At 40.0% G+C, this 25,307-nt stretch overlaps 1 protein-coding gene across 14 annotated transcripts in view; it reads right to left on the bottom strand.

Annotated features, from left to right (window-relative positions):
• The window catches only part of LOC122557063 (muscleblind-like protein 3), a 214,593-nt gene that overhangs the window by 9,377 nt on the left and 179,909 nt on the right, over nucleotides 1-25,307 (bottom strand). For 6 of the 14 annotated variants that reach the window (XM_043704327.1, XM_043704322.1, XM_043704323.1 and 3 more), the window contains exons 6-10: nucleotides 24,691-24,744; nucleotides 22,625-22,775; nucleotides 21,684-21,719; nucleotides 12,681-12,772; nucleotides 12,278-12,351 (exon numbers count right to left, since the gene is read on the bottom strand). In XM_043704327.1, the coding sequence (XP_043560262.1) occupies nucleotides 12,295-12,351; nucleotides 12,681-12,772; nucleotides 21,684-21,719; nucleotides 22,625-22,775; nucleotides 24,691-24,744 (390 nt within the window). In that variant the 3' untranslated portion in view covers nucleotides 12,278-12,294. The remainder of the gene's footprint in view (nucleotides 1-12,277; nucleotides 12,352-12,680; nucleotides 12,773-21,683; nucleotides 21,720-22,624; nucleotides 22,776-24,690; nucleotides 24,745-25,307) is intronic. The other 8 variants (XM_043704331.1, XR_006313738.1, XM_043704329.1 and 5 more) reach the window with 8 other exon arrangements.

Below are 25,307 nucleotides of genomic sequence, written 5' to 3'. Positions count from 1 at the left end.
CTGTCTAAGGGTATATTAGCTTTAAGTTTTTGATCAAGTGATGATAGCAAGCTATGTTACAAAATTAGGCTGTGCTGAAAGGAACTTTGGCTGTTTTTGCTGAGTTAGAGGAATTGGCAAGTTGAGAATTGCTGTGCTCTTCCAGCGCCATTGATCCAGAAATTGCTCCGATTAGTCTGTCCACTGGTTTCTCATCCATCCCGGCGATCCTGCTGTCGCACAATTATCTAGGTAATCATGAGCCACTGTTCTGATTATGAATGTATCGAAGTATGTTTATACTTATCAGTTTAACTGCTACATTGTGTTGCAATACAAAGATTGTGCTCAGCACATTTTTTTAAGATTAAAAAAAGTTGTACATTTGATCAGGAGTAAATGTAAATAAAGTTAAAACTTCCAAGTCCGTTTACTCAGAACATCCAATTATTTCTGACTTTCTTCATGTGGGCACTGAAGTCTCCCATGATTACGAGCTTATCATTAACAGATGTGTACTCTTCAGAATATTCATCCTCTGGCATACATAAGACTACTTGCATATGGATGAACTTCAGGATCCAGCAAGAATAAGTTAACCACTTGTAAAAACCTGCATTTTAAGTTTACTGTATGTCATTGTCTCGATATGGGATAAGGATATGATACAGTCCTTATAATAATTTGCCTACATTTAGCAATTTGAAAATAGCAAACCATTCCAATATGTTTCGCTGAAGTGATTATCAAACAATATTTGACTAACCTTTCTTAGGAACTCTTAGGACAGATGACGAAAAGCTTAGCTGAAGTTGTTGGTTTAACGGACTATCTTAAAAGAGGGACAGAGTGGTAGAGAGAGAGATAGAGAGGTTTATAGTAGGAATGGTATGTTATTCACGATACATGTTCACAGCTCAAAAGTAAATTTTTTAGACTGCTAAAGATTGTTAAACAGAAGAGAAACATGAGGATTTCCATAGGTCTGGAGTTTAGGACTGAAGGCAGAATCACCAACAGTGCAATGATAAAAACTGTGGAGCTGCAAGAGGCCAGAAATGGAGGAACAGAGACAACCTGGATGTCGTTATTTGATACGAAAGTGAAATCGTAGACGAATCAGAGTTACATGGGGCCTCCTCAGTTACCTCAAAGCTCTGCTGAACACAAATTTGTGGACGACTACCTGCAATTTGATTCATTGTGATTTCTTTGGGGTCTAAGGCACTTCACAGGGATATTATCAGAAAAAAAAACTGACACTGAGCAGCATAAGGAGGTATTAGAACAGTGGCATGAGGCTTGATCAGAATAGAGCACCTTCAAGCTAGGTGTAGGGACTTGGGAAGGAAATTCCAGAGCTGGGACATTAGCAACTGAAGAAACAGCCACCAAGAGAACAAGTTAAATCAGGGATACGCAAGAGTCCAGAACTGGAACAGCTCTAAATCCTTGGACTGGCTGGGGAGATTACAAAAAATAGGTAAAGGCCATGGAGGTATTTGAAAACAAGTTTGACAGTTTGAAAATAAAGGCATTGTTTGACTTGGAGCCAATACAGGTCAGCGCACACAGATATGGACTTAGTGTGAAAATAAACAGAGGGAACAAGGTTTTGGATAAACCCAAACAGGGTGGATAATATGAGGCTTATAACAACAGCACTGGACTAGATAAAATTAGAAATAAAAATGATACCCATGAGGATTTTAGCAGTGAATAAGCTGAGCTAGGGGCAAAGTAGGCCAATGTTAAAGAAGTAGGAGTGAGTGATCTTAGTGAGAGGGTACATATGTGGTGAGATGCTCTTCTCAGAGTCAAGTATGACATTAGATCTGTCTCAGCCTCCTCCAGTGGTTGAGTGAGCAATGAAGTCAGAAGCTAAAGGAATGGAATATTTGGCAGGATCAAAGAAAACAACTTTGTTCCTCCTGATATTTAGGGTGGAGAAAGTTTCTTCTCACCCAGTATTAGACAAGCAGTCTGACCATTTAGCGGGATTAAGAATGGCGGTGGCGAGGCAGAGCTAGATGTCATCAGCATATTAATAGACCTGACACTGTGTTTATATTGCATTACAATACCGAAATGAGCTCAATCCTTGAAGCTGTCAGTAATTGGGGTATGTGCCTGGTAATGACAGACTACATTGTGCTGGCCTCTACATGGAATAACAGAGGCTACTGTCTGTGTCTGGAGTAGCCACATGATTTTTGGAGTAACTGCACAGCCAGAGTATAGGGTAACAACATGGTACAGCTTTGTGTGGAGTAATTACACCAGATACGATTTGGGATAAGTAAATATTAGGAGGGAAATTACATGATTTCTGGCTACTTATAGGATAATTATATGAAACTGTATGTGGAGAAGCAGCATGAGACAGAATCTGTACGGACTGTTTATATTTGTAGGGGGTTAAGATGGTTAGATTGAAGGATTAGTAATCTAAGACCCTGAGCTAATGATCCAGTAACTTGAATTTAAATCCTACCAAGGCAGCTAGGAAATGAAATCAAGTAATTTAAATATATTTGGAATAAAAAGGATGCAGCAACCAGGGCTACCTCTTCCTCCTCATTTAAGATATTCATTACAAGCTACTTCTTTGACTAAGCTTTTAGTTAACAGTGCAAATAACTTTGTACGGTTTCAAATGTCCAGTGACAAACATAGTTGTTCCTCCATCATAAAGTCAGAAGTGGAGATGTTTGTTGATGATTGCACAATGTTCAGTGCCATTTGCGACGCCTCAGATACTGAGCCAGTTCATGTTCACATGCAAAAGGACCTGGACAAGAAGTTCCAAAGTACCTTACAGCAAATTAAGTGCTTTTAAAGTTGGTCACAGTTGTTACGCAAGGGTGTGATAGTTATTCGCACACAGTAAAGCACCACTAACAGCAAAATGAGAAATGACTACATCAGCTTTGGTGATATTGGTTGAGGGAATTAAAGTGGGAGGGAGAATTCCTGCACAAACCCTGCATTTTTTTCAAATTAATGCCAATGGACCTTTTGCATGCATTGGAGGACAGGGCCTCAGCTGATATTATGGATTCTGAAAGGTCTTATAGATCTTTATCATTTGCACTAAAGCCAATATTTTTCTTTTATATTGCCTCACCTTGTGTTGCCTTGTAGCCTATACATTTTGAGGGCTAGTATATTTGTCCTGGATATATAACTACTAACATATTTTGGCCACAAGTATGAGACTAATAATTCCACAAAAGGTTTTGGGTAAGGGAAAGGAAGTGATCCAAAATACGATCATTATATTCTCCACAGAGCCTACACACTGGCTTAAAAAAACTCATGTTGATCTCCCATACAATATGCACCCTAACTCATTGATCAATTACTAGTGAAGAACCTGTAATAATACTGGGAAAATTACAGTAGTGAATTCATATCACTAGATTTTAGTCAATTAGTGGTATTGTATACTAATGACAATACCTGAAGTGTTTAGTTTCCAAAGAGATTTAGATGGCCTGGATGAAAAGAGACTGAAGTGCCATGCCCAGTTATATTCATAGAATATTTACAGCAGAGAAGGTGGCCATCAGGTCCATCACATCTCTTTCAAACAGTAATCCAGTTATTCTAACTCAACCATCCCTTCCTCTATTTATGAATATTTCTCAAGGCAAGCATTTGTCCTATTTGACAGAGGAACCTTGATTATCCAAAAATCAGATTATCCGAAGGAGATCTCCAGGCCCTGACAGAAACATTACATCAAAGACGTGTGTCCAACACTGATCGCGTCTTTTGTTTACAGTGATCAAAAGTGCTGCTGAGAACAGTCCCAGACTGATGGGAGCGCAGGCACTGTCTCTAAATGACTGACCTCTCACCGCAGCAGCAGTCCGGCTGCCCCGGAGAGGGGGCATGGGCAGGGGTTTTGGTGATGGGAGCGGGCAGGGGGTGGTGTTGGGAGCTAGTGGGGGCATGGGCGGGGGCGGTGTCGACAGGGTTGGGGTACGAGCAGGGGCGCAATGTTGGGGACAGGTGAGGGCTCACGTGCTCCTGTTGCTGCTAGTTTCCTGAACGGGGAACAGACTTAATAGAAAACTCCAAGCCCCAGAGGGAAGGCATTGAATCGATTAAACCAAATAATCAATTAGCCAAACGAAATAGTGCCTGCTCATCTCATTCGGATAATTGAGGTTCCCCTATCAGGCAGTGTATTCCAAGTTCTGATGAAGGGTCCTGATCCAAAATGTTGATTTTCCTGCTCCTCCAATGCTGCCTGGCCTGCTGTGTTTTTGCAGCTCCACATTTTATCGACTCTGACTTCCAGCCTCTGCAGTTCTCAATTTCCAAGCATTCCAAATCCTGATAATTTGTTGCATCAACAAAAAAATTATCCCTACATCATCTGTCAATCTTTTGCCTGCTGCTTTAATCTTCTATGTTCTGTAAAACAGCTTATCAGACATTAGGAATATTTCCTCCTCAACTGTTTATTCTGCCTCCAAGGCACTTCTCTTCCAAATCTGCTTACGGCTCCTGGGTGTGCAGTTGCCTGGGAAGCTCCTTATTATGCAGCACCATCCTTGGCCACTTCTCTCTTTTCCTTGTTCCACTGCCTCTAATAGTAGGTCTATTTTTGCCCACATTTCAAGAACAAACGCTCCAGACATTATTCTGGCGATAATATTGAAAACTTTTGCTTCAGAATTAGTCACGTTACCAGTGAGGGTGTTCCAGTAAAGCTACAATGCTGGCATCTACCCAGCAATGTGGAAAATTGTCCAATCATGTCCTATGCACAAAATGCAAGACAAATTCAAACTAGCTAACTACTATCTGATCAGTCTACATTTGGACATCAAAGTCATAGAACAGGTGGTCAAAGTCAATATTTCCTTCAAGCTGTGCTGCTGCACATGTATGCAGCTGCTCCAGGGATCCACACAGCAACAAGCGTCAGCACGCCAGAGCCTTTCAGGCCTGTGCAGATATAAGAAAATTAGAGGGAATGTTGTCACGGCGCTATCTTGGCCCAGGAGTCAAGAATAGAATTGAACTCCAGAGATGAGGCAAAATTGTCAAAGCAGCATTCCATTGAGTACGGCATCAAGGAGCCCTAGAAAAACTGAAGTCATCTGGAATCCAGGAAACTTTTCAGGAGTTGGAATCACCCCCAAACAAAGGCAGATGGTGTGGATGTTTTGGAACAATTAGTCTCAGGACATCACTACATGAGTTCTACAGCACAGTGTCTTAGACATAACCATCATCAGTTGCTACACCAATGATCGTCCCTCCATCATAACATCAGAAGTGCAAAAAATCGCTGATGACTGCACAAAATTTTGCACCATTTATGAATCATCAGATATTGAAGCAGTCCAAGCTCAAAAGCAGAAAAACCCGATCAACCCCCAGGCTTGGGCTGACAAGTGGCAAGTAACATTGACACCATACAAATGCCAGGTAGTGACCAAATTTGACCACCAACAAAAAATAATTTTAACCATTGCCTCTTAAAACTCAATGGCATTAGCATTGTTGAATTTACCACTAACAACACTCTGGGGGGGGGGGGGGGGAAAGGATATCATTGATCAGACACTGAATTAGATGTATGTGAGGACTGCAGATGCTGGAGATCAGAGCTGAAAAATGTGTTGCTGGAAAAGCGCAGGTCAGGCAGCATCCGAGGAGCAGGAGAATCAACGTTTCGGGCATAAGCCCTTCTCCAGGAATGAAGAAGGGCTTATGCCCGAAACATCGATTCTCCTGCTCCTTGGATGCTGCCTGACCTGCTGTGCTTTTCCAGCAACACATTTTTCAGCACTGAACTAGATATGCCAAATAAATACTGTGGCTACAAAAGCAGATTAGAGGTGGGGAACTCTGCTGCAAGTAACTCCCATTCTGACTCTCCAATATCTGTCCACCATCTAAAAGCTGAAGGAAACTTGGTGCATTACTGCAGTTTATCATGTAATGCAATACTCTTCACTGCGTGGAGGGGTGTGGCTCCAAATGCAATCAAGAAGCTTGGCACTATTCTGGACAAAACAATCCAGACTGGGTTCTAATCACCACTTCCTTCACCTCCAATGCACAGGAGCAGCACTTACCATGACAAGATGATGAACTGTAGTAATGCACCAAGGTTCCTCTAATAGCACCATCCAAACCGGTGATGTCTACCACCTAGAAAGGCAAGGATAGCAGATGCATGGGAACACCATCAGCTGCGATTTCCTTTGTTAGTCATATCCAGATTAAGAACTGCATCTCCATTTCTTCATTGTCACTGGAGTAAAATCCTGGAACTCGTTCTGAACACCCCACAGAGGTGACCCACTCCCTAAGGAAGGTAGCAGTTCAAGTCGTCAGACTACCAGCAGCTTCTCGAATTTAGGGATGGGCAATACATGTCGGCCTGTCAGCAATGCCTCTCCCATGAACGAACAAAAAAAAAATCATTAATTTGTTCAAATAGTGTCCATTCCCCATCTGAAGCTGCTCTTTCTCGTCAATTAACTCTGGATACTCTCTCAAATTTGACTTGAATTTTCTGGATGTTTCTAGGTCTAAGGTAACTATTTAACTACATAATTGTACTACCAATAACACTACCTATTTCCACCTCCACAACACTACCTTGCTCTGCTTTGCCATAGCTGTTCAGGTGCTGAAACCCAAATGCCTATGTTACTGAGACCTAATCTAACAGGCTCTCACATTCTTGGGGGCATCCAAAATCTGCTTTCCAAGTCCTAATTTGCACCAAATATTGTTCACTCAGCAGCCCCACCCTCACTGACCTACACTAGTTCCTGGCTAAGTAATGCCTCAATATTAAAATCATTGTGCTTGGTTTCAAATTCCTCTATGGCCTTTCCAGCCCCTAAATTCCTCCAGTACTTTGAATTATCTACATTCCTTAATTCTGGCCTTCTTAGCATTCCCAATTTTAATCACATAACTGCCTGTCATACCTTCAAATGATGAGAGATTTTGGGAGGAGATTTCAGAGTTTAGGATTTTGTCATTTCTGTCCCTGTTTCCTTCTTTAAAACACTTAATAAAACTTATCCTTTTGACAGAGAGTTTTAGCTCTCTGTTTTATTACCTCCTCGTTAAAGGCTTTACATAAGTACAAATCACTGATGTTGTGGTTCTCTACCTAAGCCTTCCAAAACTTTTAACATCTGTACTAAAATCTCCTCTTAAATTCTTCTGTTGTATACACTTTCCAATGACTTCATATTCCTTCTGAAGTCTAGCCCAAAAACAGACTCATAATTGCAGCTAGGTCTGTTACACAGTTACCCAATACACTCACAAGTATTGCCATGAACTTTGTAGTTGGTTTGTGGATGAAACAAGTGCATACTCATTGTACACTATTGCTCTATCCATGCTAATATGATCAAACCCAAGAACTTAAACAATAGGAAAAGATGGGGACCTTACAGCATGTTAAGCCTGCTCCACCATTCAAAACTATCATCTCAATTCCATTTTCATGTCCATTCCCCACAAGCCTTGATTCCCCTAGCGACTGTCTGCCTGCCTTTCGCATCCTTAAATATATCCAACAGTGGAGCATCCATAATCTCTTATGGGTAGACAATTCCAATAATTCACAACCTTTTGGAGTGAAGTAACTTCTCACCTCAGGTTTAAATTATTGTTCCTATAAATGTATTGTCATATTCTAGATTGTTCTTGCACTTTGGGCAATCTATCAGCCTCTGTCATGCCTCTTCTTAATTTTGTATGTCTCAATGAGATTATAGCTGAAAGATGTGTTGCTGGAAAAGCGCAGCATCCAAGGAGCAGGAGAATCGATGTTTCGGGCATAAGCCCTTCTTCAGGAATGAGGAGGATGTGCCAAGCTCTGATCTCCAGCATCTGCAGTCCTCACTTTCTCCTCAATGAGATTATGCCTCATTCTTCTAAAACACCAGGGAACAAAGGGCACAACTTTTTCAACTTCTATTAATGGAACAGCACTTTCATCCAGGAACCAATCTTGGTAAATTTCCAAAGCAAATACATCATCTTTTTGTTCATCCAGGTAAAAGTAGTTCATTGATTGGCACCGTATCGACAAATATTTACTCCCTGTATCACCAACATAGAGTAGCAGCAAGATGCAATGGGGAAATTCATTAAATTCCTTGGATACCACCTTCCAAACCCACATACACAATTACCAGAAGGACGGGGGCAGCAGATACAAAGGAACATCACCATGTGCAAGTTCATCTTCAAGCTCATTTTGACTTGGAACTATATTGTCATTCCTTCATTGCCGAGTCAAAATAAGTGGTTAAAGAAGGCAGCTCACCACCACTATCTCATGGGCAAAAAATGCTAACCTAGCAAGTAAAAGTGAGTTTTGAGAAGATTTGTAGCTCAGGTTGAGGTTCTAGATGTAGGTTTGCTCGCTGAGCTGGAAGGTTCGTTTTCAGACATTTCATCACCATATGAGGAAACATCATCAGTGAGCCTCTGGATGAAGCGCTAGTGGCATGGCCCGCTTTCCAATTGTGTGTTTAGGTTTCCTTGGGTTCGTGATGCCATTTCCTGTGGTGAAGCCATTTCTTATTCTTTTTCTCAGGGAGTGGTAAATGGGATCCAAGTCAATATATTTGTTGATAGAGTTCCGGTTGGAATGATGTGCTTCTAGGAATTCTCGTGCGTCTCTCTGTTTGGCTTGTCCCAGTCGAAGTGGTGTCCTTCCTCATCTGTAGTAAGGATATGGGTAAGAGTGGGTCACGTCTTTTTGTGGTTAGTTAATGTTCATGTATCCTGGTGGCTAGTTGTCTGCTTATTTGTCCACTGTAGTGTTTGTTACAGTTCTTGCACAGTATTTTGTAAATGACATTAGTTTTGTTTGTTGTCTGTATAGGGTCTTTCAAGTTCATTAGCTGCTGTTTTAGTGTGTTGGTGGGCTACCACGAAGCCAAGAGGTCTGAGTAGTCTGGCAGTCATTTCCATACAGAAACACACACGAGACTTCCTAGAATCATGGCATTCCAATTGGAACTCTATCATCAAATACACTGACTTGGATCCCATTTACCATTCCCTGAGAAAAAGAACAGGAAGTATCACCACCACAGGAAATGACGTCACCAACCTAAGGAAACCTAAACACACAAATAGAAAGCGGGCCATACCACCAATGCTTCATCCAGAGGCTCACTGATGATGTTACCTTGTATGGTGATAAAACATCTGAAAATGAACCTTCCAGCACAGCGAGCAAACATACATCCAGAACCAGCAAGTAAAAGTCAATATCCCCTGAATGAATAAAGTTAAAGAAATGCGATATTAAACTTGCACATGGACTCTAGATGTCTCCAAAATTCTCATACAATTGTAACTTACTTACTCTCATTCTCCTATACCTTTGACATCAAGGCCAATATGCCATTTGCCTTTCTGTCTGTTGTACAGCTATCTCATTTCTTACAAACCTTGTGCCAATATATCCAGGCCCTCCAACCATCACCATTTACATGTTCCATAGTTTTTCATTCTTATTAGCAAAGCAAATAACCCCACACCCACATGATTGCGCATCTCTCACTTTGTTACCCACTCACTGGACAAGTCTATAATCCATGCAAATTGTATCTGTGTGACCTCTTCATATCTTACATTCTAACCTAGCTTGGCATCATCTGCAAATATAAATACTTCATTCTTGGTCTTTCTATCCACAGCATTAACTTAGATTGAAAATATGTAGAGTCACAGCATTGGTCATTGCAGTAATTCACTGTCAACTTGAAAATGTCCTATTTATTCCAATGTGCTTTCTGACAACTAACCAATCTCTCATCCATTTTAAAATATTACTTCCAATTCCTACTTTGTATATTTTTGTGCATAAACTTATTAATTATCTTTTGAAAATCCAAGTATAGTGAACAAAATAACATCCAGAGGTTCTGCTTCATCTATGGCACATCCTCAAAAATAAATAATGTTCTTAAACATAGTTTCCCTTTAGTAAAGTCATGCTCATACCACAACTTTTGCAGTGTACTGTTAAGTTCTCTTCAATAAATGATTCATACAATTTTCTGCAACTGATATCAGGCTTGTCGTTCCTGGTTTTACCTTCCCCTCCTCTCTTAAGTAATGGTATTAAAATTTGCTAACTTCAATTCTGATGGAACTATTCTAGAATTTCAGGAATTTTGGTCTCATAACCAGGGCTTCTATTATTTATAATTTTGGGACATAGTCTATCAGGTCTTGAGAATCTGTTGGATTTTAGTCCCTTATGAATTTCTAAAACCTATTCCTCTTCTGATATTAAGCAGCATAATTTCTTCACTCTTAATAGCTCTTCAGGTTCTGCTATGTAATTTATTTCTTCTATGGAAACTGACAAAATATTCACTCAAAATCTGTGAATTTTCTCATTCCCTGTTATCATTTTCATCTCCTCTGTTAACATTTGCTTCAGCTACTCTCCTTTCTGAAATAATCATAAAAGGCTCTTTAAACTTTTAAAAAAAATATTCCTGGCTGGTTTATTCTCATAATCTACTGTTTCCCTTTCGTCAACCTTTTGGTCACCTTTATTAGTGTTAAAACACTTTCCATCCTACAGTTGAGAACTATTCTTTGGAACATTTTAAGCTTCTTCTTTTAATTCAGTGCGATCCTAAACTTGCCTAGCTTTCCAGGGATGCTAATATTTTTTTGAATGGAATTTGCTGAACATGTGTTGAACACTGAGTTGTTTCTTGAAATATTTACCTCTGTTTATTGACATAGCATTGCCATCATACAGGCACCAGTAGAAGGTGCCTGTATGGCACCCAAGATGTCTGAGGCTTGACATCACTTAGGGTAGTGCATTTCTGTTAGAACAGTAAATCCTCTGGTCCAAGTGATACTATGTCTTCTTGGCCACTAATCCAGTAATTTTACTGTAGATTTGCAACTAGTTACACAGAAAACAGTGTTACTCTGGAACTGATGCCCAATGTTAAAATAAATTGCCAGCGAAAATTCTCCCATGTTTGAGTCTCAAGGATATGGTAATTAAGTCAAATGCAATTCTAAGTATTTGCAAATGTAATCAATGCTGATACTTGCAGTGCAGTGCTGAGATAATACTACACCGTTAGATGTAATATGTTTCTGATGAGATATTAAACGGAATACACAACTGGCTTCTTGGGTGCAGAGGATCCTATTGCACCACAAAGTACTTCATGAAAACAGACTAACCAGTTGTTACCGCATTCCTTAACTAATGATTGATACCAATGATAATTTTAGCAGTGAACTAACAAATTCTGGCTTCATGCCCCATCAATCATCCCTGTTAGATGAATAATTGTTAAGCAGCAATAAAATTCACAGCATTACTTTAATCTATGGGTCAATAGAGAATGCAATAGATACCAGTGACATAATGTGGAACCAGTTGGTGTTAATAAGAAATGCAAACGTGCATCAACTCTCACTGCAAGCGAACAAGATGGGACCGATTTTAACTTGGCACTCGGACCTAACACTGATGTTACAGCTTGACGCACACGACAGACACAACATTGTTTCAATTCTATTGAATGTTTTAAGTTCTTTTTGGTTAGTGGTTCTTTTATAATTAATTGTGACAGTCCCATTTTCTTGCAGCTCATTAAGATGCCAGTTGTTCTGCCTTCCTTAAATGTGAAGAAACGTAAGTTGTTCTCTGAATCAGATCAAGGATTGTAAACTGTGACCAGTGCTGTTCTTGTAGTGGTGCTGCAGCAAGACCTACTCTATGCTGTTTTAATTCTGATTATAGCTGTGTTAAATCACAAGGGAGCTGAATTTGGAATTGTGTTTATTTGGAACAAATCGTTTATCCTGTCTTTGTGCTGGAATGCCCAGCATTGATGTCTAACCTCTTCCTGTAGCAATGCTACACCTAAAAGGTACAACAGGTACAAACCCAAATCACAATTTTGATAAACACTGACAAGCACTTCAAAACAATCCAGATCACATCAATATGATCCATATACAGTAATATTCAAAATGCTAACCAATTAAAAATTCAAACAGTGCATGCGATTGCTTAATAGTCCAGACTCCATGTTTAAAATCATGCTGGTGTCAATGGTTAGAGAGTGAGACTGATAATGAAACCTATGGAATGCATTACAACATGAACATTGAACAACATCATCACCTCTATTAAATGTCTTGGTTCCATCAGAGAGACGGAATAAGAAGAAAATAATCTTTTGTTGTTTGGGTAAGTTCTCATTAGTTTGTATAGTATTTAAAAGAAACTTACTGTTCTATTCGTAACGTCTACATCTGTGTAACAAACATGCTGCTACTGAGTTCATCTATTGATAAAATGGGCATCTACAGTGGAAAAGATTTCAGATTAAAATTAAAGAAAAACTTATCCTGTAAATTAACACTCACATCCTAGCACTGACATTACATAAAACAGTGTTTGCAGTGAATGAATTAACTGACAATTTTACAAAGGAAAAAAAGGTAATGCCACTAACATTATGCATAGCTACATCCAGATTGTAACACACACTGATGTTGTGATTGAAGAATATTTGTCTTAAAACAATTTTCCTTGTTTAAATTTAGCAAACAGAAAGACTTTGAAATCTGTGCTGATTTTAAAGCAACAGCTCACTTGGAACAAGAAATAAAAGCTATTTAAAGAGCCAAACCTGATTGGCTGTTGCTGTTGCTGCGAAGGGAGCGTTCGTAGCAGGTGTTGTTGCGGACACAGTGGTGGGCGTAGCGCCGTGCATCATGGGTACTTTCAGTAGGGGACACCATGGAAGTGACAAACAGGAAGGGTGTAGCGTTATGGTAACCATGGCAGCGTGTGGAGTGGATTGCGGGCGTGGCAGGTATCACAGCAACAAGCCATGTGACATCATCATGAAGGGTGACACCAGCATGCAATCATAGTGCAATAAGCAAGACAGCATTGAAAGAAATAAAAAAAAACAAAAAGAGAAAGAAGGAGAAAGCTTATTACAATCATAATAAAGGAGAACTTAAAACACTCTAAAAGACTTTGTACATTATAGAGCACATAATGATGCATTTGTGTAATTATATAAAATAAAACACAGACTTTGAAGCAATGTATTTAACAGACACGCTGAGCAAAGTTCTGTCTGAAATTATTCAAAAAGCATGAACAATTAAATTTTGAAATTCCCTGTTAAAATTTATTCACTGTAAACACACCGTAGCTAACTAAAGGGCATATATAGATAAAAACAGGGTTGGATCAAAGTAAGAAAGGCTGGTAATATCCTAGAGTTAACTGCATTTCTGTGAAATGAAAGATGGCAGAATATTTATACCGTCACGTATTTACACATGTTCACTCATTCACACACTCAAAATGACATTCACTCACACACCCAATCAAGTTCATATAATATAAAAAAACACCCAATCTCAATATCACACTTAAGACACATACTAAATTATACCTACATACTCAAAAACCCAGATATTTTAGAAGTCCAACATTCAAAAAAAACACTCAAAAAGCACGCTTAGACAGACATACATATTTATAAAATTATGCACGTACACAAAATATTATAAACTCAAAATCACACATAGACACAGTAAATCCTATGCTCAGAATTTTACATGGAGGACTGAATTCTCCCCCTGGCTGTTTGGGGAATTTCAGCTGGAGAGAGTGGGGAGGGACAGGAGTTGGAGATTTCCTGGGTTCTGGACCTGGCCCTGGGAAGCGACAATAAAACTCTGAGATTTTGACCAGGTCATCCCGTAATTGGTAAGGAAATGATTTCCCAGGCCAATTAAGGGCAGGAAGCTGGCTCGACAGGAGCCGCCTGCTACAATGAAGGACAACTCATTTAGAGGTCTCTTTGACACGGATGTCCCAACCTTCTTGAATTCTTCAATGAAAAATAGAAAAAATAATAGAAAAAGACATCCACAATGAGTAGAGAAGTGGAGTTAGCTTCAGGGGAGAACCTCTGGCTGTGACCTATGTTCATACCCATACTCAGACAGGCGGATGCCTCTACTTTTAGCCTTGGCAGAACCCAAAGATTATGTTGGCAGTCACTCACTCATACATACACAGCACACACAGCTGTAGCGGTCTCAGTAATGGTCTCAAAAGTATGGCAGGTTACTTGGCTGTCAATAGAGCAGCCATCAGCCACTCTAACTGCTAGCAACTCAGTAGTTTCATTGAGTGTAGTGGCCACTGTTGGGTCTGCAGGAGGAAGAGGAGGAGGAAAATACAGCTTAGGCATGTTCCCTCAGAATAAGTTGGGGGGAATTCTGAGAGTTCACTGGCACAAAAAAGAATCTCCTTGAGCAACCCTCGTTCCCAGAAAGCATACCAGGACCAGTCAAGGTTTACCATGCATCTCACCATGTGCTAGTGGATCCCATTACTATTGGCTGAATGAGAGTGATTGACCACTTCATCGGGATCTGGCTGGCAGGCTCTCTGACACCTTCCATGCCTGTGGCAGGAAGGAGACCAGTATGCCCACCCTCACTATTTTACCAGATTACTGGCAAAATAGGCTAGCATGGAACATCATGCTGCTGATCAGTGTGCCTTCACTGTTGCTACTGCCCAAAGAATAGCTGCCTACCTGTAGGCAGAAGAATATCAGAGTCATAGAGTGGCTCCTCGGTCCACCATATCTATGCTAACCAACAAACACCAAACTACACTAATCCCATTTACTTGGTCCATAGCCTACTGTGCCTTGATATTTTCAGTGTTCATTCAGACGTTTAATAAATGTGTGAGAGTACCTGCCTCCATCACCCTCTCAGGCAGCATGCTCCATATTTCTAAAACACTCTGGGTGAAATTTTTCTTTTTCTCAGAATCTCCTTATTACTTACTCCTCCCCTTAAACATATCAGTTGACGGGGGTTCATCATTAATAAAGCTCATTTATTGGAGGCTGAATGGATTCTTACAGGTCCCCCTCCAACACTGAGAACAGACTGTTTGCCTGGAAGGAGCAAGTAGTCAGGGCACAGGCATGCTTTCCCTCTCTGCTGTTGCAGGTCACTTTTAGTAGGTTTACCCTCAACAATGTTAGCTCAACTGTCGATTCCATTTTTGGATGTAAAAATCTTAAAAAATCCTTTAAGTCTCTACCTTACGTGAATAGCAATTTGCTGTCAGTTCTTTAAAATTCTTTCATGGGATGTGGGCATCACTAGCTGAGCCAGCATTTGGTGCCTGTTCCCAGTTACCCTCAAGGAAGTGTTGATGAACAACTTCTGTAAGCACAGCAGTCTATCTGGTGTAGTTATACCCTCAGTACTGTTCAGGAGGGAGTTCCAGGAATTTGATTCTGTGATATGGAAGGAATGGTGACATAATTGCAAGTCAAAAGGTGGCTCAGAAAAGGAACTTACAGGTGGTAGTGCTCCCATGCATCTGCCGCCCTTGCCCTTCTAGGTGGTAGAGATTACAGATTTGGAAAGAGCTGATGAAGTAACCTTGACATATTGTTGCACTGCATCTTGTGGATGATGCTCACTGCTGCCACTGTGTATTGTGGTGGGAGAAATGAATGTTGAAGGCAGTGTTTGGGGCATTAATAAATCTTTTTTTCCTAGATGATATTGAGCGTGAGTGTTTTTAGAGCTGCATTCTTCCAAGCAAGTGGAGAAATTCCATCACACTCCTGACTTGTGCTTGTAGATGGTGGACAGGCATTGAAGGGAACAGGAGGTGAGCTGCTCCCCTCAGAATTCTCAGCTTTTGACCTGCAACTGTAGCTGCAGTATCTATGTGGCCTGTTCAGTTCAATTTATAGTTTATGGTCACTTCCGGGTGTTGAGATTGGGGAGTCAGTGATAATAATGCAATTGAATGGAAAAGGGAGATCAACAGATTCTTTCTTGTTGGAGATGGTCATTGTTTAGCACTTAGCTAGCCAATAACATTTGTGCCACACATCAGCCTACACCTGAGTGTTGTCCAAATCCTGTGCATATGAACACAGACTGCTTCAGTGTCTTAGAATCTGCAAATTGTGCTGAACATTGTGCAATCATCATCAATCATTCAAAATCTCGATCTTATGGTGGGCAGAAGATCATAAAGATGGCTGTGCCTTGGACACGACTCTAAAAGAACCCTTACACTGATGCCCTAGTATAATTAATGTCCAACAACTACAACATCTTTCTTTGAGCTGGGTATGACACCAACCAAAAGGACAGTTATCCCCAATTCCCATAACTTCATTTTGTTCCAGAATTCCCTGATGTCATAATGATCAAACACTGCTTTGATGTCAAAGGCAATCACTCTTGCCTCACCTCTGGAATTCAGCTCTTTTGCACATATTTAGACCAAGGACATAATGAGGTCAACAGCAAACTGGCCCTAAGAGAACACAATACACTACTGGGCAGATTATGTTGAATAAGTGTCCTTTGATGGCACTGTCACTAACCCTATCCTTGTTGTCTTATAGAGCTAGGGAGAGTCATTCAGCACAGCAACAGACACTTCAATCCACCAGTCTATGCTGACCATAGTCCTGAACTAAACTAGTCCCACCTGCCTACTCCTGGCCTATATCCCTCTAAACCTTTCTTATCCATGTACTTATCTAAGTATCTTTCAAGTGTTGTAACTGTGCCCACATCCACAACTTCCTCAGGAAGTTTATTCCACACACAAACCACCCTCTTGTGTAAAAAAAAATTGTCCCTAGTTTTTTTTCAAATCTCTCTGTGGACACCTTTCATCATTTTGCTAATGATTGGGAAAAGGCCAATAGAATGATAGGTTTGATTTGTCTTGCTTTTTATGGACTGGATTTATCTCGGCAGTTTTCACATTGTCAGATAGATGTTCTGGAACAGCTTTGTCCTTCAGCTTAGACAGCCTTTCACCGCTCTTAAATAGATTACAATCATATGTTCCAGCCAATTCTCAATCCTCATTCAATGTGAAATCAGGACCCCAGATTGAAGCCCAAACTTCTGCCATAAAATCATATACATTGTAATGGATCTCAAAACTGATGGCAAAGAAAGCTGTCCATAAAGATCCAGCAACTTGTGTGATGTGGATTTCCACTTTCCGAAGGGCATTTTGATCTGGTCCTGAATCAAGGGAATCTCTAGGCCTTGTACAACAATGACATCATCAGATGTGGTAAGAAGTCAATCAACTTAAAGTATTCTCACGGATATCAAACCGCCAAGTCAGAAACAATGATTGTCCCCTACAGATTTCAATATCATTTGATAGATAGAGAAAAAAGGCTTGGGAGATGCACACATGGAATTCTGGAAAGAGCTGAGATATCAAAAAGTGTTTCATTCTAATGAAGAAATTTGTCATTCCACAAAAACAAACATAATTGTTTTGGATCATTGAGGCTCTTGTGCAATAACTATGGACTTCGGACATTGTTACATGATGTGCAACTGTGATTTTAACTATATGAACATTTTTCAAGTATTTTACAGCAATTCTAATGAGTAAAAAGGAAAGTTCTCACAAGTTCAGTGATTTCTGGTTGACTCTAGCAGACCTGAGAATTTCCAACAGCTTGCCCCATGCAGAAAGATTAAACCAGTGACAGTAAATTCTGCTTTACTGTGTTTGATTGCACAATACACTCCAAAAGTTGCTGTTAGTTTCTACTGAGTCCTGATGGTGAACACTGACAATACCTCGCTGAGACCTAGTGTCAATTGTTGTAAGGTTATATACCTCTAAAATGTTTTAGGGTATTTTACTATGTTGATGCAAGGTGCTGAACAAAACAATTTGAATGATTTTGTACTTTCTGGGGTTCCATTCCTGCATTACCACTAAAGCCCAATTCACAAATGACACCAACATATAGATGAAAACAGTTTAAGAACGTGTATCTCAAATTCTATCACCATTTCAATATGCTAAATATCTGCAGTGCTGGAAATGTGTTGCTGGAAAAGTGCAGCAGGTCAGGCAGCATCCAGGGAACAGGAGAATCGACGTTTCGGGAATAAGCCCTTCTTCAGGCTTATGCCCGAAACGTCGATTCTCCTGTTCCCTGGATGCTGCCTGACCTGCTGCGCTTTTCCAGCAACACATTTCCAGTTCTGATCTCCAGCATCTGCAGACCTCACTTTCTCCTTAAATATCTGCAGTGGTCTGATGTGAACTTCTCCACCAAGGGAAATCCTTCCCTGCCCGTCAGGCATTTTGGTTATCCACATGATACATTTGCCTTCTGTAAGTACGCACCACACAGTTGAAATGAGGGCACATTTGAGTTAGGAAGAGCTACTGTTCAAACAAGCAATTGAACAGAACATACTGTGTGGGAAACTGATGGTGAAGTATTGGCCTACAAGCTGCCAATAATACTTGAATAGAGATTCAAATTGAACATTGCATAGCACTTTTAAACACCAGCATTGCAGCTAGTCATGTTATTTAACTAACAGACAGCTTAAGTTAAAATGATTGCCTTAGTAAAGCTGAACAGATGGACATTTTTCAAATACTACTTTGGATATTACTTCTTAATGTTAGTGGATTTTTTTAATGCCCAATTCAATCACTCAGATAAGGGAACACAGTGACATAGAAATGTAGCAGCAATGCAGACTCACATCTTCAGCAATTCATCAAGACTGGGCTCATAAGTACAGTCTTTATACAGTCTAAAACAGAGTTGAAGAGTTGCAGTCTGGAACTCATTTGCACAGCTCTGATGCTTGGTTGACTAAATGTTTGTACTTATTTGTGCAGACTTGACCTATGCTTCTCTCTCCCTTCTTCTGCTCTTGGAAGAAATACTCATGCTCAAATAAAAACAAAATCCCCCTGACTTTGCAGATCAACGAACATTTCTCATTCAAATAATAAGTACAAACACTACACATGTTTTTGTTTCTTGCTGTTTATCATCCTCCATTTGTTTCCAATTTCCATGTTATCTCTTCATTCTTCCTATAGGTCACAGTTCGCTACCTACTTTTCCATTGATAACTCCCACAATCAAAACCGATCAAACACAACTTTCTCCCTCCCAACATGGAAAAAAACTGAATCAATTTGCAGTGTTGACTCAGGCACCCTCTGCACAGCATCTTTAAAATTCGCTACCGCTGTCAGCTAGAAGAGTAAGAGCAGCAGGCATCAGCGAACACCAACATTTGTTAAGTTCCCCCAAAAATCATACAACTATCCTGACTTGGAATGTATCAACATTCTTTCATCTTCACTGTATCAAAATCCTGGATTCCCTATCTAACAGCAGTGTGCGAGAACCCTCACGCATGAATTGTAATAGGTCAAAAACAAAAGCCCACATCTCTGATTTAAGGAAATCTAGACTTGGAAAGGGCTCTATCCCAAGAAAAATTTAAAACTCACTCGAGTTGGAACACCTGTAAAGAACTACACAACACCATACTTTGAATAAATACCCTTCTTTTTACTTCTTTATGCTGTTGCTTCCCTGAGCTTTTCTTTTGTAGAAGTGCCAGATGCAAAGTGTTACCATAAGACAAAAAAGTTGCTCCAGTTAATGTAGCTTGTGTGTAGAATTTTCCCTGCACTGGTAATAAAAGTTTGTTTTTTAAAGGCAGGAGAAAGAGTTAAACCTGGTGTTACTACCTGAGGTTGAAGTATCATCTCAGAAACTTTCACATGTCCTAAACATATGGACATAATTTACTGATAATGGTTTACCAGCAAAGATGATAGAATAGCAGAACACAGTTACTGCTCAAACTGTAATTGGGAACTAAAATTACCTTTACTGGAGGATATTCACAAAAAAGATAATGGGAAATAACAAAGTAGCACATTATAAAACAAACTGATAGTATCAGCCTTTGGTTTAGTGGTAGCCTTCCCATATCAAAGGCAGAAGGTTAAAGATTCAAGTCAGTCCAGATAACTCCATCGAAAAATAATTGCACCCAATGGATAAAGGTTATTCTTTATCCTTAAAGAAGGGTCCTTAAAAACTAGCTAAGAGACGATGCAATGTGTGGAAGGCAACAGTAAGTCACTTCAGCTTCTTTTCCCGAGTTAGGTGGTTCAAGTTCCTCAGGGCTGACAATCAAGTTATAATGTGCCCAAGGGACAAAATACAATGGATGAACAGAACCAAAGGTATGCATAGATATCCTTCCCAGTGAGTGTTCACTTAAGGTAGTTACAAACCCCTTTGTATTCAAATGCCCACAAGCAAAAATTAGATAGAAGCAAGAACCTGCATATTCAAAATGTGAGCTTGCCCACAGTTTTGAAGTTTTAAACTCATACATAGGTTTGATAGAAACAGGACTCATTTAGTGTTCCTTTGTCATGTTTGTCAGTGACAGGTTGTTAGGAAAGGATTGTCAGACAGAGCCCATTAAGTACTTGCTAAATATTTACTTAGTAGTTTCATTCTGTTATAGGAGGCTCTGAACATATCTCATTAACTGTGTGACATTGAGCTCTGGACACCACACAATGAAGTTGATAATGGCCTTGGAGTTTGCAGCACAGATTCACCAAAAAAAACCACACAAGGTATACGTATCTCGTGCAAGGACATGCCTCCTGAAATCATAACTCAACTGTCTAGCTTTATTTTTCAGTTTATGCACCCACTCTTTATCCTCCTCCTCCACCAAAGTAAACAGGTTTCACCTGTCAAATCCTCTAGCCACATTAAACACCTCATTACATCACTCTTTGATCTTTTATACTCAATGGAATAAAACCCTAACTCTCCAATTGATCCACCTAATTTAACCCTTGTAGCCTTATGATTAATCTTAAAACATCCTTCATTATTCAAACTTCAACTTTCTTCCTGGTTCAGTATGTTTACTGAGGTTGCCATGTGATACTGCATACTACACAGGCTGCATTTATAAGAGAGGGATGCAGCTAGATCATGCCTCCAATTCCCCCAACAGTACTGGTGGTGAACAAGATTTCTCACCCACCAGCTGGAAAGCAGGTTAAAAACCCAGTTGTGTCTCCTTTGGGGAAGGCCCACTGTTATAAGTGCCTATCAGGCTCAAAAGCAGAGATCCCAGTGGCAGGAATCTCATCCCTAAGAGCTGCTACCTGATGAAATGGCGATAGCTGTCCATTACAGGCAGCACAAGGATTGGTAGCAGCTACCAGAAGTTCACTTAAGGACAGGCCTAGGTTTACCAAGGGACCGAGACTACAGGTGAGTGAAGGTGAGATTGGGGTCATGGAATTGGGGACAGCAGAAAAGATAGGTTTGCTCTCAGCAAAGATGGGGGGGACAAACCTAACCACTACTTCCATTAATCCTTTCCCAATGCTAGGTCCCTTCATCAAGCACTGAGTGCCTTTGAAGCACTAATTGTGCTTTTAATGGCTTCAATTAGTAGTGTAAGAGGAAGGCTGCCCAGGAGCCTTCTGGTTCCAGAAAGCAGTGGGGATCCCACCCAGCACTCTCTTGATTAAATAATCTCTTTTCCAAGTCTAACTTAGAGGAGAACATCAAGTTCCATTCCAAGAATCTGGGCATAACTAAAACAGAGTTTATCTAACACACTGACAGCTTGCACTAACTGGCGAGCCATGTGAATGGGAACTGAAATATTGACTGACAGTAACATTTCCTAACACAAACACACAGTGAAGTTTCGAAAATGTGAGGGAGTTAAAGAGAGAGATAAAGCTGCAACCTTACCAACACTTGCAGTGGGAGTCATGCACAACACTGAGCCTGCAGATCATGCAGTGAAGCGTTGAAAGGATAAACAAAAAAAGGAACATTGGTTAGAAACAGTTAGCGTTCACACACATTCTGTATGAAACAGATTATAGCCAGTAGAGACACCTTTATTGATTACCTCAGCACATGCAAGGTGAGAGTTTAGTTTCTTTTTGTGAGGAACTAAAACAAGGCAATCATAATAATTCACTGAGAAATGATGGAAAGCATGAATTGATACAATAGTAAATGCAGAGATAAAATGCATTGCCTCCCAGCCAGAAGATGCAAGAATTAGTTATGTCTCTGTACTTACAAACTGCACCTTAATTCACAGCTACAACATTCATGTTGCCTCATTAAGGACATTTAGGGTTGAAACCAGAATTGGCTGGGCTGCAAAACGGAAGGAATTGACGATCAGGTAGGCATACCTTCTGATATGCATCCCAAGGCCAAGTCTAATTTCAGACCCCCCACCCCCTAAACTCTAGAGCATTAAAATCAGCACAAATTGTAATTGGAGATGGCAAGCTTTGCACAACATGTTCAAAGCATACCTGCAAAATTTTCCTTTGACTGATCCTGCACAATTACTGGAAGTTACACAGCAACATTCAAACATCCAAGTTGAGAAATATAATTTTAAAGGAGCTGTCTCATCATTTCTAAAAGCATATCCCCATCCTTTCTCTGCTCCCCCAGCTAGGAAGCTCCTAAGTTCAAAAATGTTAACTTCCAAAATATTAAACTATTAAAATAGGAAACAAGAGTAGCTCCTTTAAATGTGAAAACCATTCTGACATGAAGAAAATGAATGCTTGCCCATTCCTCGAGTGATGTCAGCAGTGAAGCCTTGTGACTTCTAATACCAAAATGAAAGCATGGATGAAGAGCACAAGTGACAATGGACTAACCTGTTGGGATGAATGTTGGCTGTTGCAGCTGCATATTAGCTAGAGCCTGTTGGTAGTGGAAAACACTGGGGTTAAACACTGTGGTGGCACCATTGGTTTTTTCAAGTGCTGGCCTCTTTGGTAAAGGTTGGAGGGCACCAGGCTGGAGGGCCTATGGATGAGGGATTGATTAAGACATGTAGAAAATAAATGACGCATGCACCAAACAATATACACACGCATACACACACACACCCACACACCAAAGATTGGTCTGCCATTCTCCTGCAACTATTAACAGCTAAAGCAAGGCTGCAGCTGAAGCAGAACAAAGCCGCGAGACGTTGTGAACAGTACATAAATGCGAGAAGCGTGAAAGGCAGTACAAAGCCTTTGAAGAGTCAAAAGTGGAACTGCATCACCACTTTGCTTGACTTTAAACATAGGAGATCGATTGTCAAGCTTAAAGTGAGATACTTCATACAGGCTGCACATTGACAGTGATGAAATGAAAGAAATAAAACAATGCATTTGCAGCTTAGCGACTGAATGTTCAAAAAATCTGTAGCACACACAATATAATAAATAGAGATTACATAGCCAGGTTTCTCGCTAGGGTTTTAGAAAGTGCTGGGACTTGAAAAGTCTCAAGTCTCCTTTCACAAAACAGATTTTTAAAATAAACTTCATTTCATACTATACTGTCCTGCATTAAATGTATAAGAAATAGATGTTTGTTTCAATTTAATGCAGAATGTTGTTTGTAGATCATAGGTTTATTTCTGTTATATCATCCCCCATCCCACACATCATATAGACATCACTTTGTGAATAGTTTATAGTAAATACCTATAATTATTAACACCTTCAGAAAGTCAAATGAAATGAAATCAAATTCAAAGTTTTCACATTAACGGGAACCCTGAAAACCATCATATGCAGAAGGAAGCAAGTTAAGTGACAACAGAAATATTTACTGTAAATTGCAGCACCCAGGTAGCGAGAAACTGCAGCTGGATTGCTCAAATAGCACAAGTGATTATGGCACAGTGGCAGCTGAGGTACATAAAGAAAGATGCCTCCATTTAATTTGTCTAGTTAACTGTAGCATAATGGATACCTGGCAGATAGAGCTCTGGAATTCAGATTGCTAATGTCACTCCTTTCCCCTGCCAGCCATCATTTTGTGCAATACAGACGCAAAAGTGGCATATGGAATTCTACAAGGAACATTTCCCACATCAGTGACAGTTTGAACATTACTGCTATTAGGGCTGTTTGGCACATTAAAAAGATGCTCAGTAGATTCACTCAGCGATTGAGGAAGCCATTCAACCCATCTAACCTGTACTAGCTCTTTTGAAAAAGCCATTCAATTAGTCCCATTCACTTGCAGTCTTTCTGAATAACCTGTAATTAATTTTCCCCTTTCAAGTATTTATCCAATTCCCTTTTGGAAGTCACAATTGAATCTGCTTTGACCAGCCTATCAGGCAGTACAGTAGTGTTTATACAACACTTTGTAATTCTTGGATTTGAGATGATTGTGTCAATTTTATTCATTAAGACATTAACTGGTCCATTGCATGAATCCACCCTTTAATGCCAAAATCACTTTAAAGCAGTCAAACCTGTTTAAATGCAGCATTAACCCTTCTCCCGATTCACAATTGTTTTTATTCTCTTTAATCTCTCACATCACCTGAGACTTGCTTAGGAAGATTTTTGTATTGTGCTGTACCAACACAAATCAGGGGAATACATGTAACAGTATACTCTGGGCATTGAGGAGTGCAGTTGCTCCCCATTGATGTTCACAAATAGGTTTTGCTGGGTTCATAAGGCTGTAGAAACAGGTTTCACTGTGGTCGCATCACTTGTTGCCAAGCCAAACTCTTAGGAAGTGGCACAGTGCTAATTGGCACTACCAAAATACATTCCAAACAAGTCAAAATGCAATGGCAGTGTCCTAAGTGTTAAACATAGTATCAACTAAAAAAAAAGGCAGTCATGCAGTCTAACTAACATTACATTTACAAAATTAAAGAAAGCTACATGCAAAGCAAGAAGGTGAAAGGTGCAAGTACCAGGTCAAAGGTTGCCTCGAGGGACCGCTTCATTGATCTGACAGCTGGCTGAGTCTTAATTAGCAGGCAGCGAGCACATGGATGGCAATGGGCCAATGGGGTTCAAGCGCATTAACATAAACAGCAAGCAGAGGTGCATCATAGGGGCAGCAACGCAATATAGGGAGGTGAAGAGGAAGGGAGAAAAAACAAATCTGAATGCATTATACAACATATTAAAAAAGAACGAGCATGCATAACAAAAGGCATTCACTACTGTTATTGTTCAGCTACATAATTACAAACAGACACCCTTACTGTCTGTGAGTGTCGCATGAATGTTTGTAATCACTTAAGGAAAAACAAATTATTTTGATAGAAAAATGCTAAAACACAATACATAAAACTTAAAACGGTGGGTGCAAAGGGAATTTACAACTGAAAAGCTTCACCATCAAAGCAGAATAATAATCAGTTCCTAACAATGTCTAATCTTAGCAACTGGGACAGGTGTCCCTTGTTATTTCAACTGCTTTCACATTATCCCACAGCAAGTATTTATCCACATCTGTAAATGCATGATGCAACTGGAACAACATTCTACCCAGTTAATCGGAAACGAAAATTGTACTTGTCTC

This window comes from Chiloscyllium plagiosum, chromosome 15 (assembly GCF_004010195.1).
Source record: "Chiloscyllium plagiosum isolate BGI_BamShark_2017 chromosome 15, ASM401019v2, whole genome shotgun sequence".
Classification (NCBI taxonomy): domain Eukaryota; kingdom Metazoa; phylum Chordata; class Chondrichthyes; order Orectolobiformes; family Hemiscylliidae; genus Chiloscyllium; species Chiloscyllium plagiosum.
This window is presented reverse-complemented; position numbering and strand designations above follow the sequence as displayed.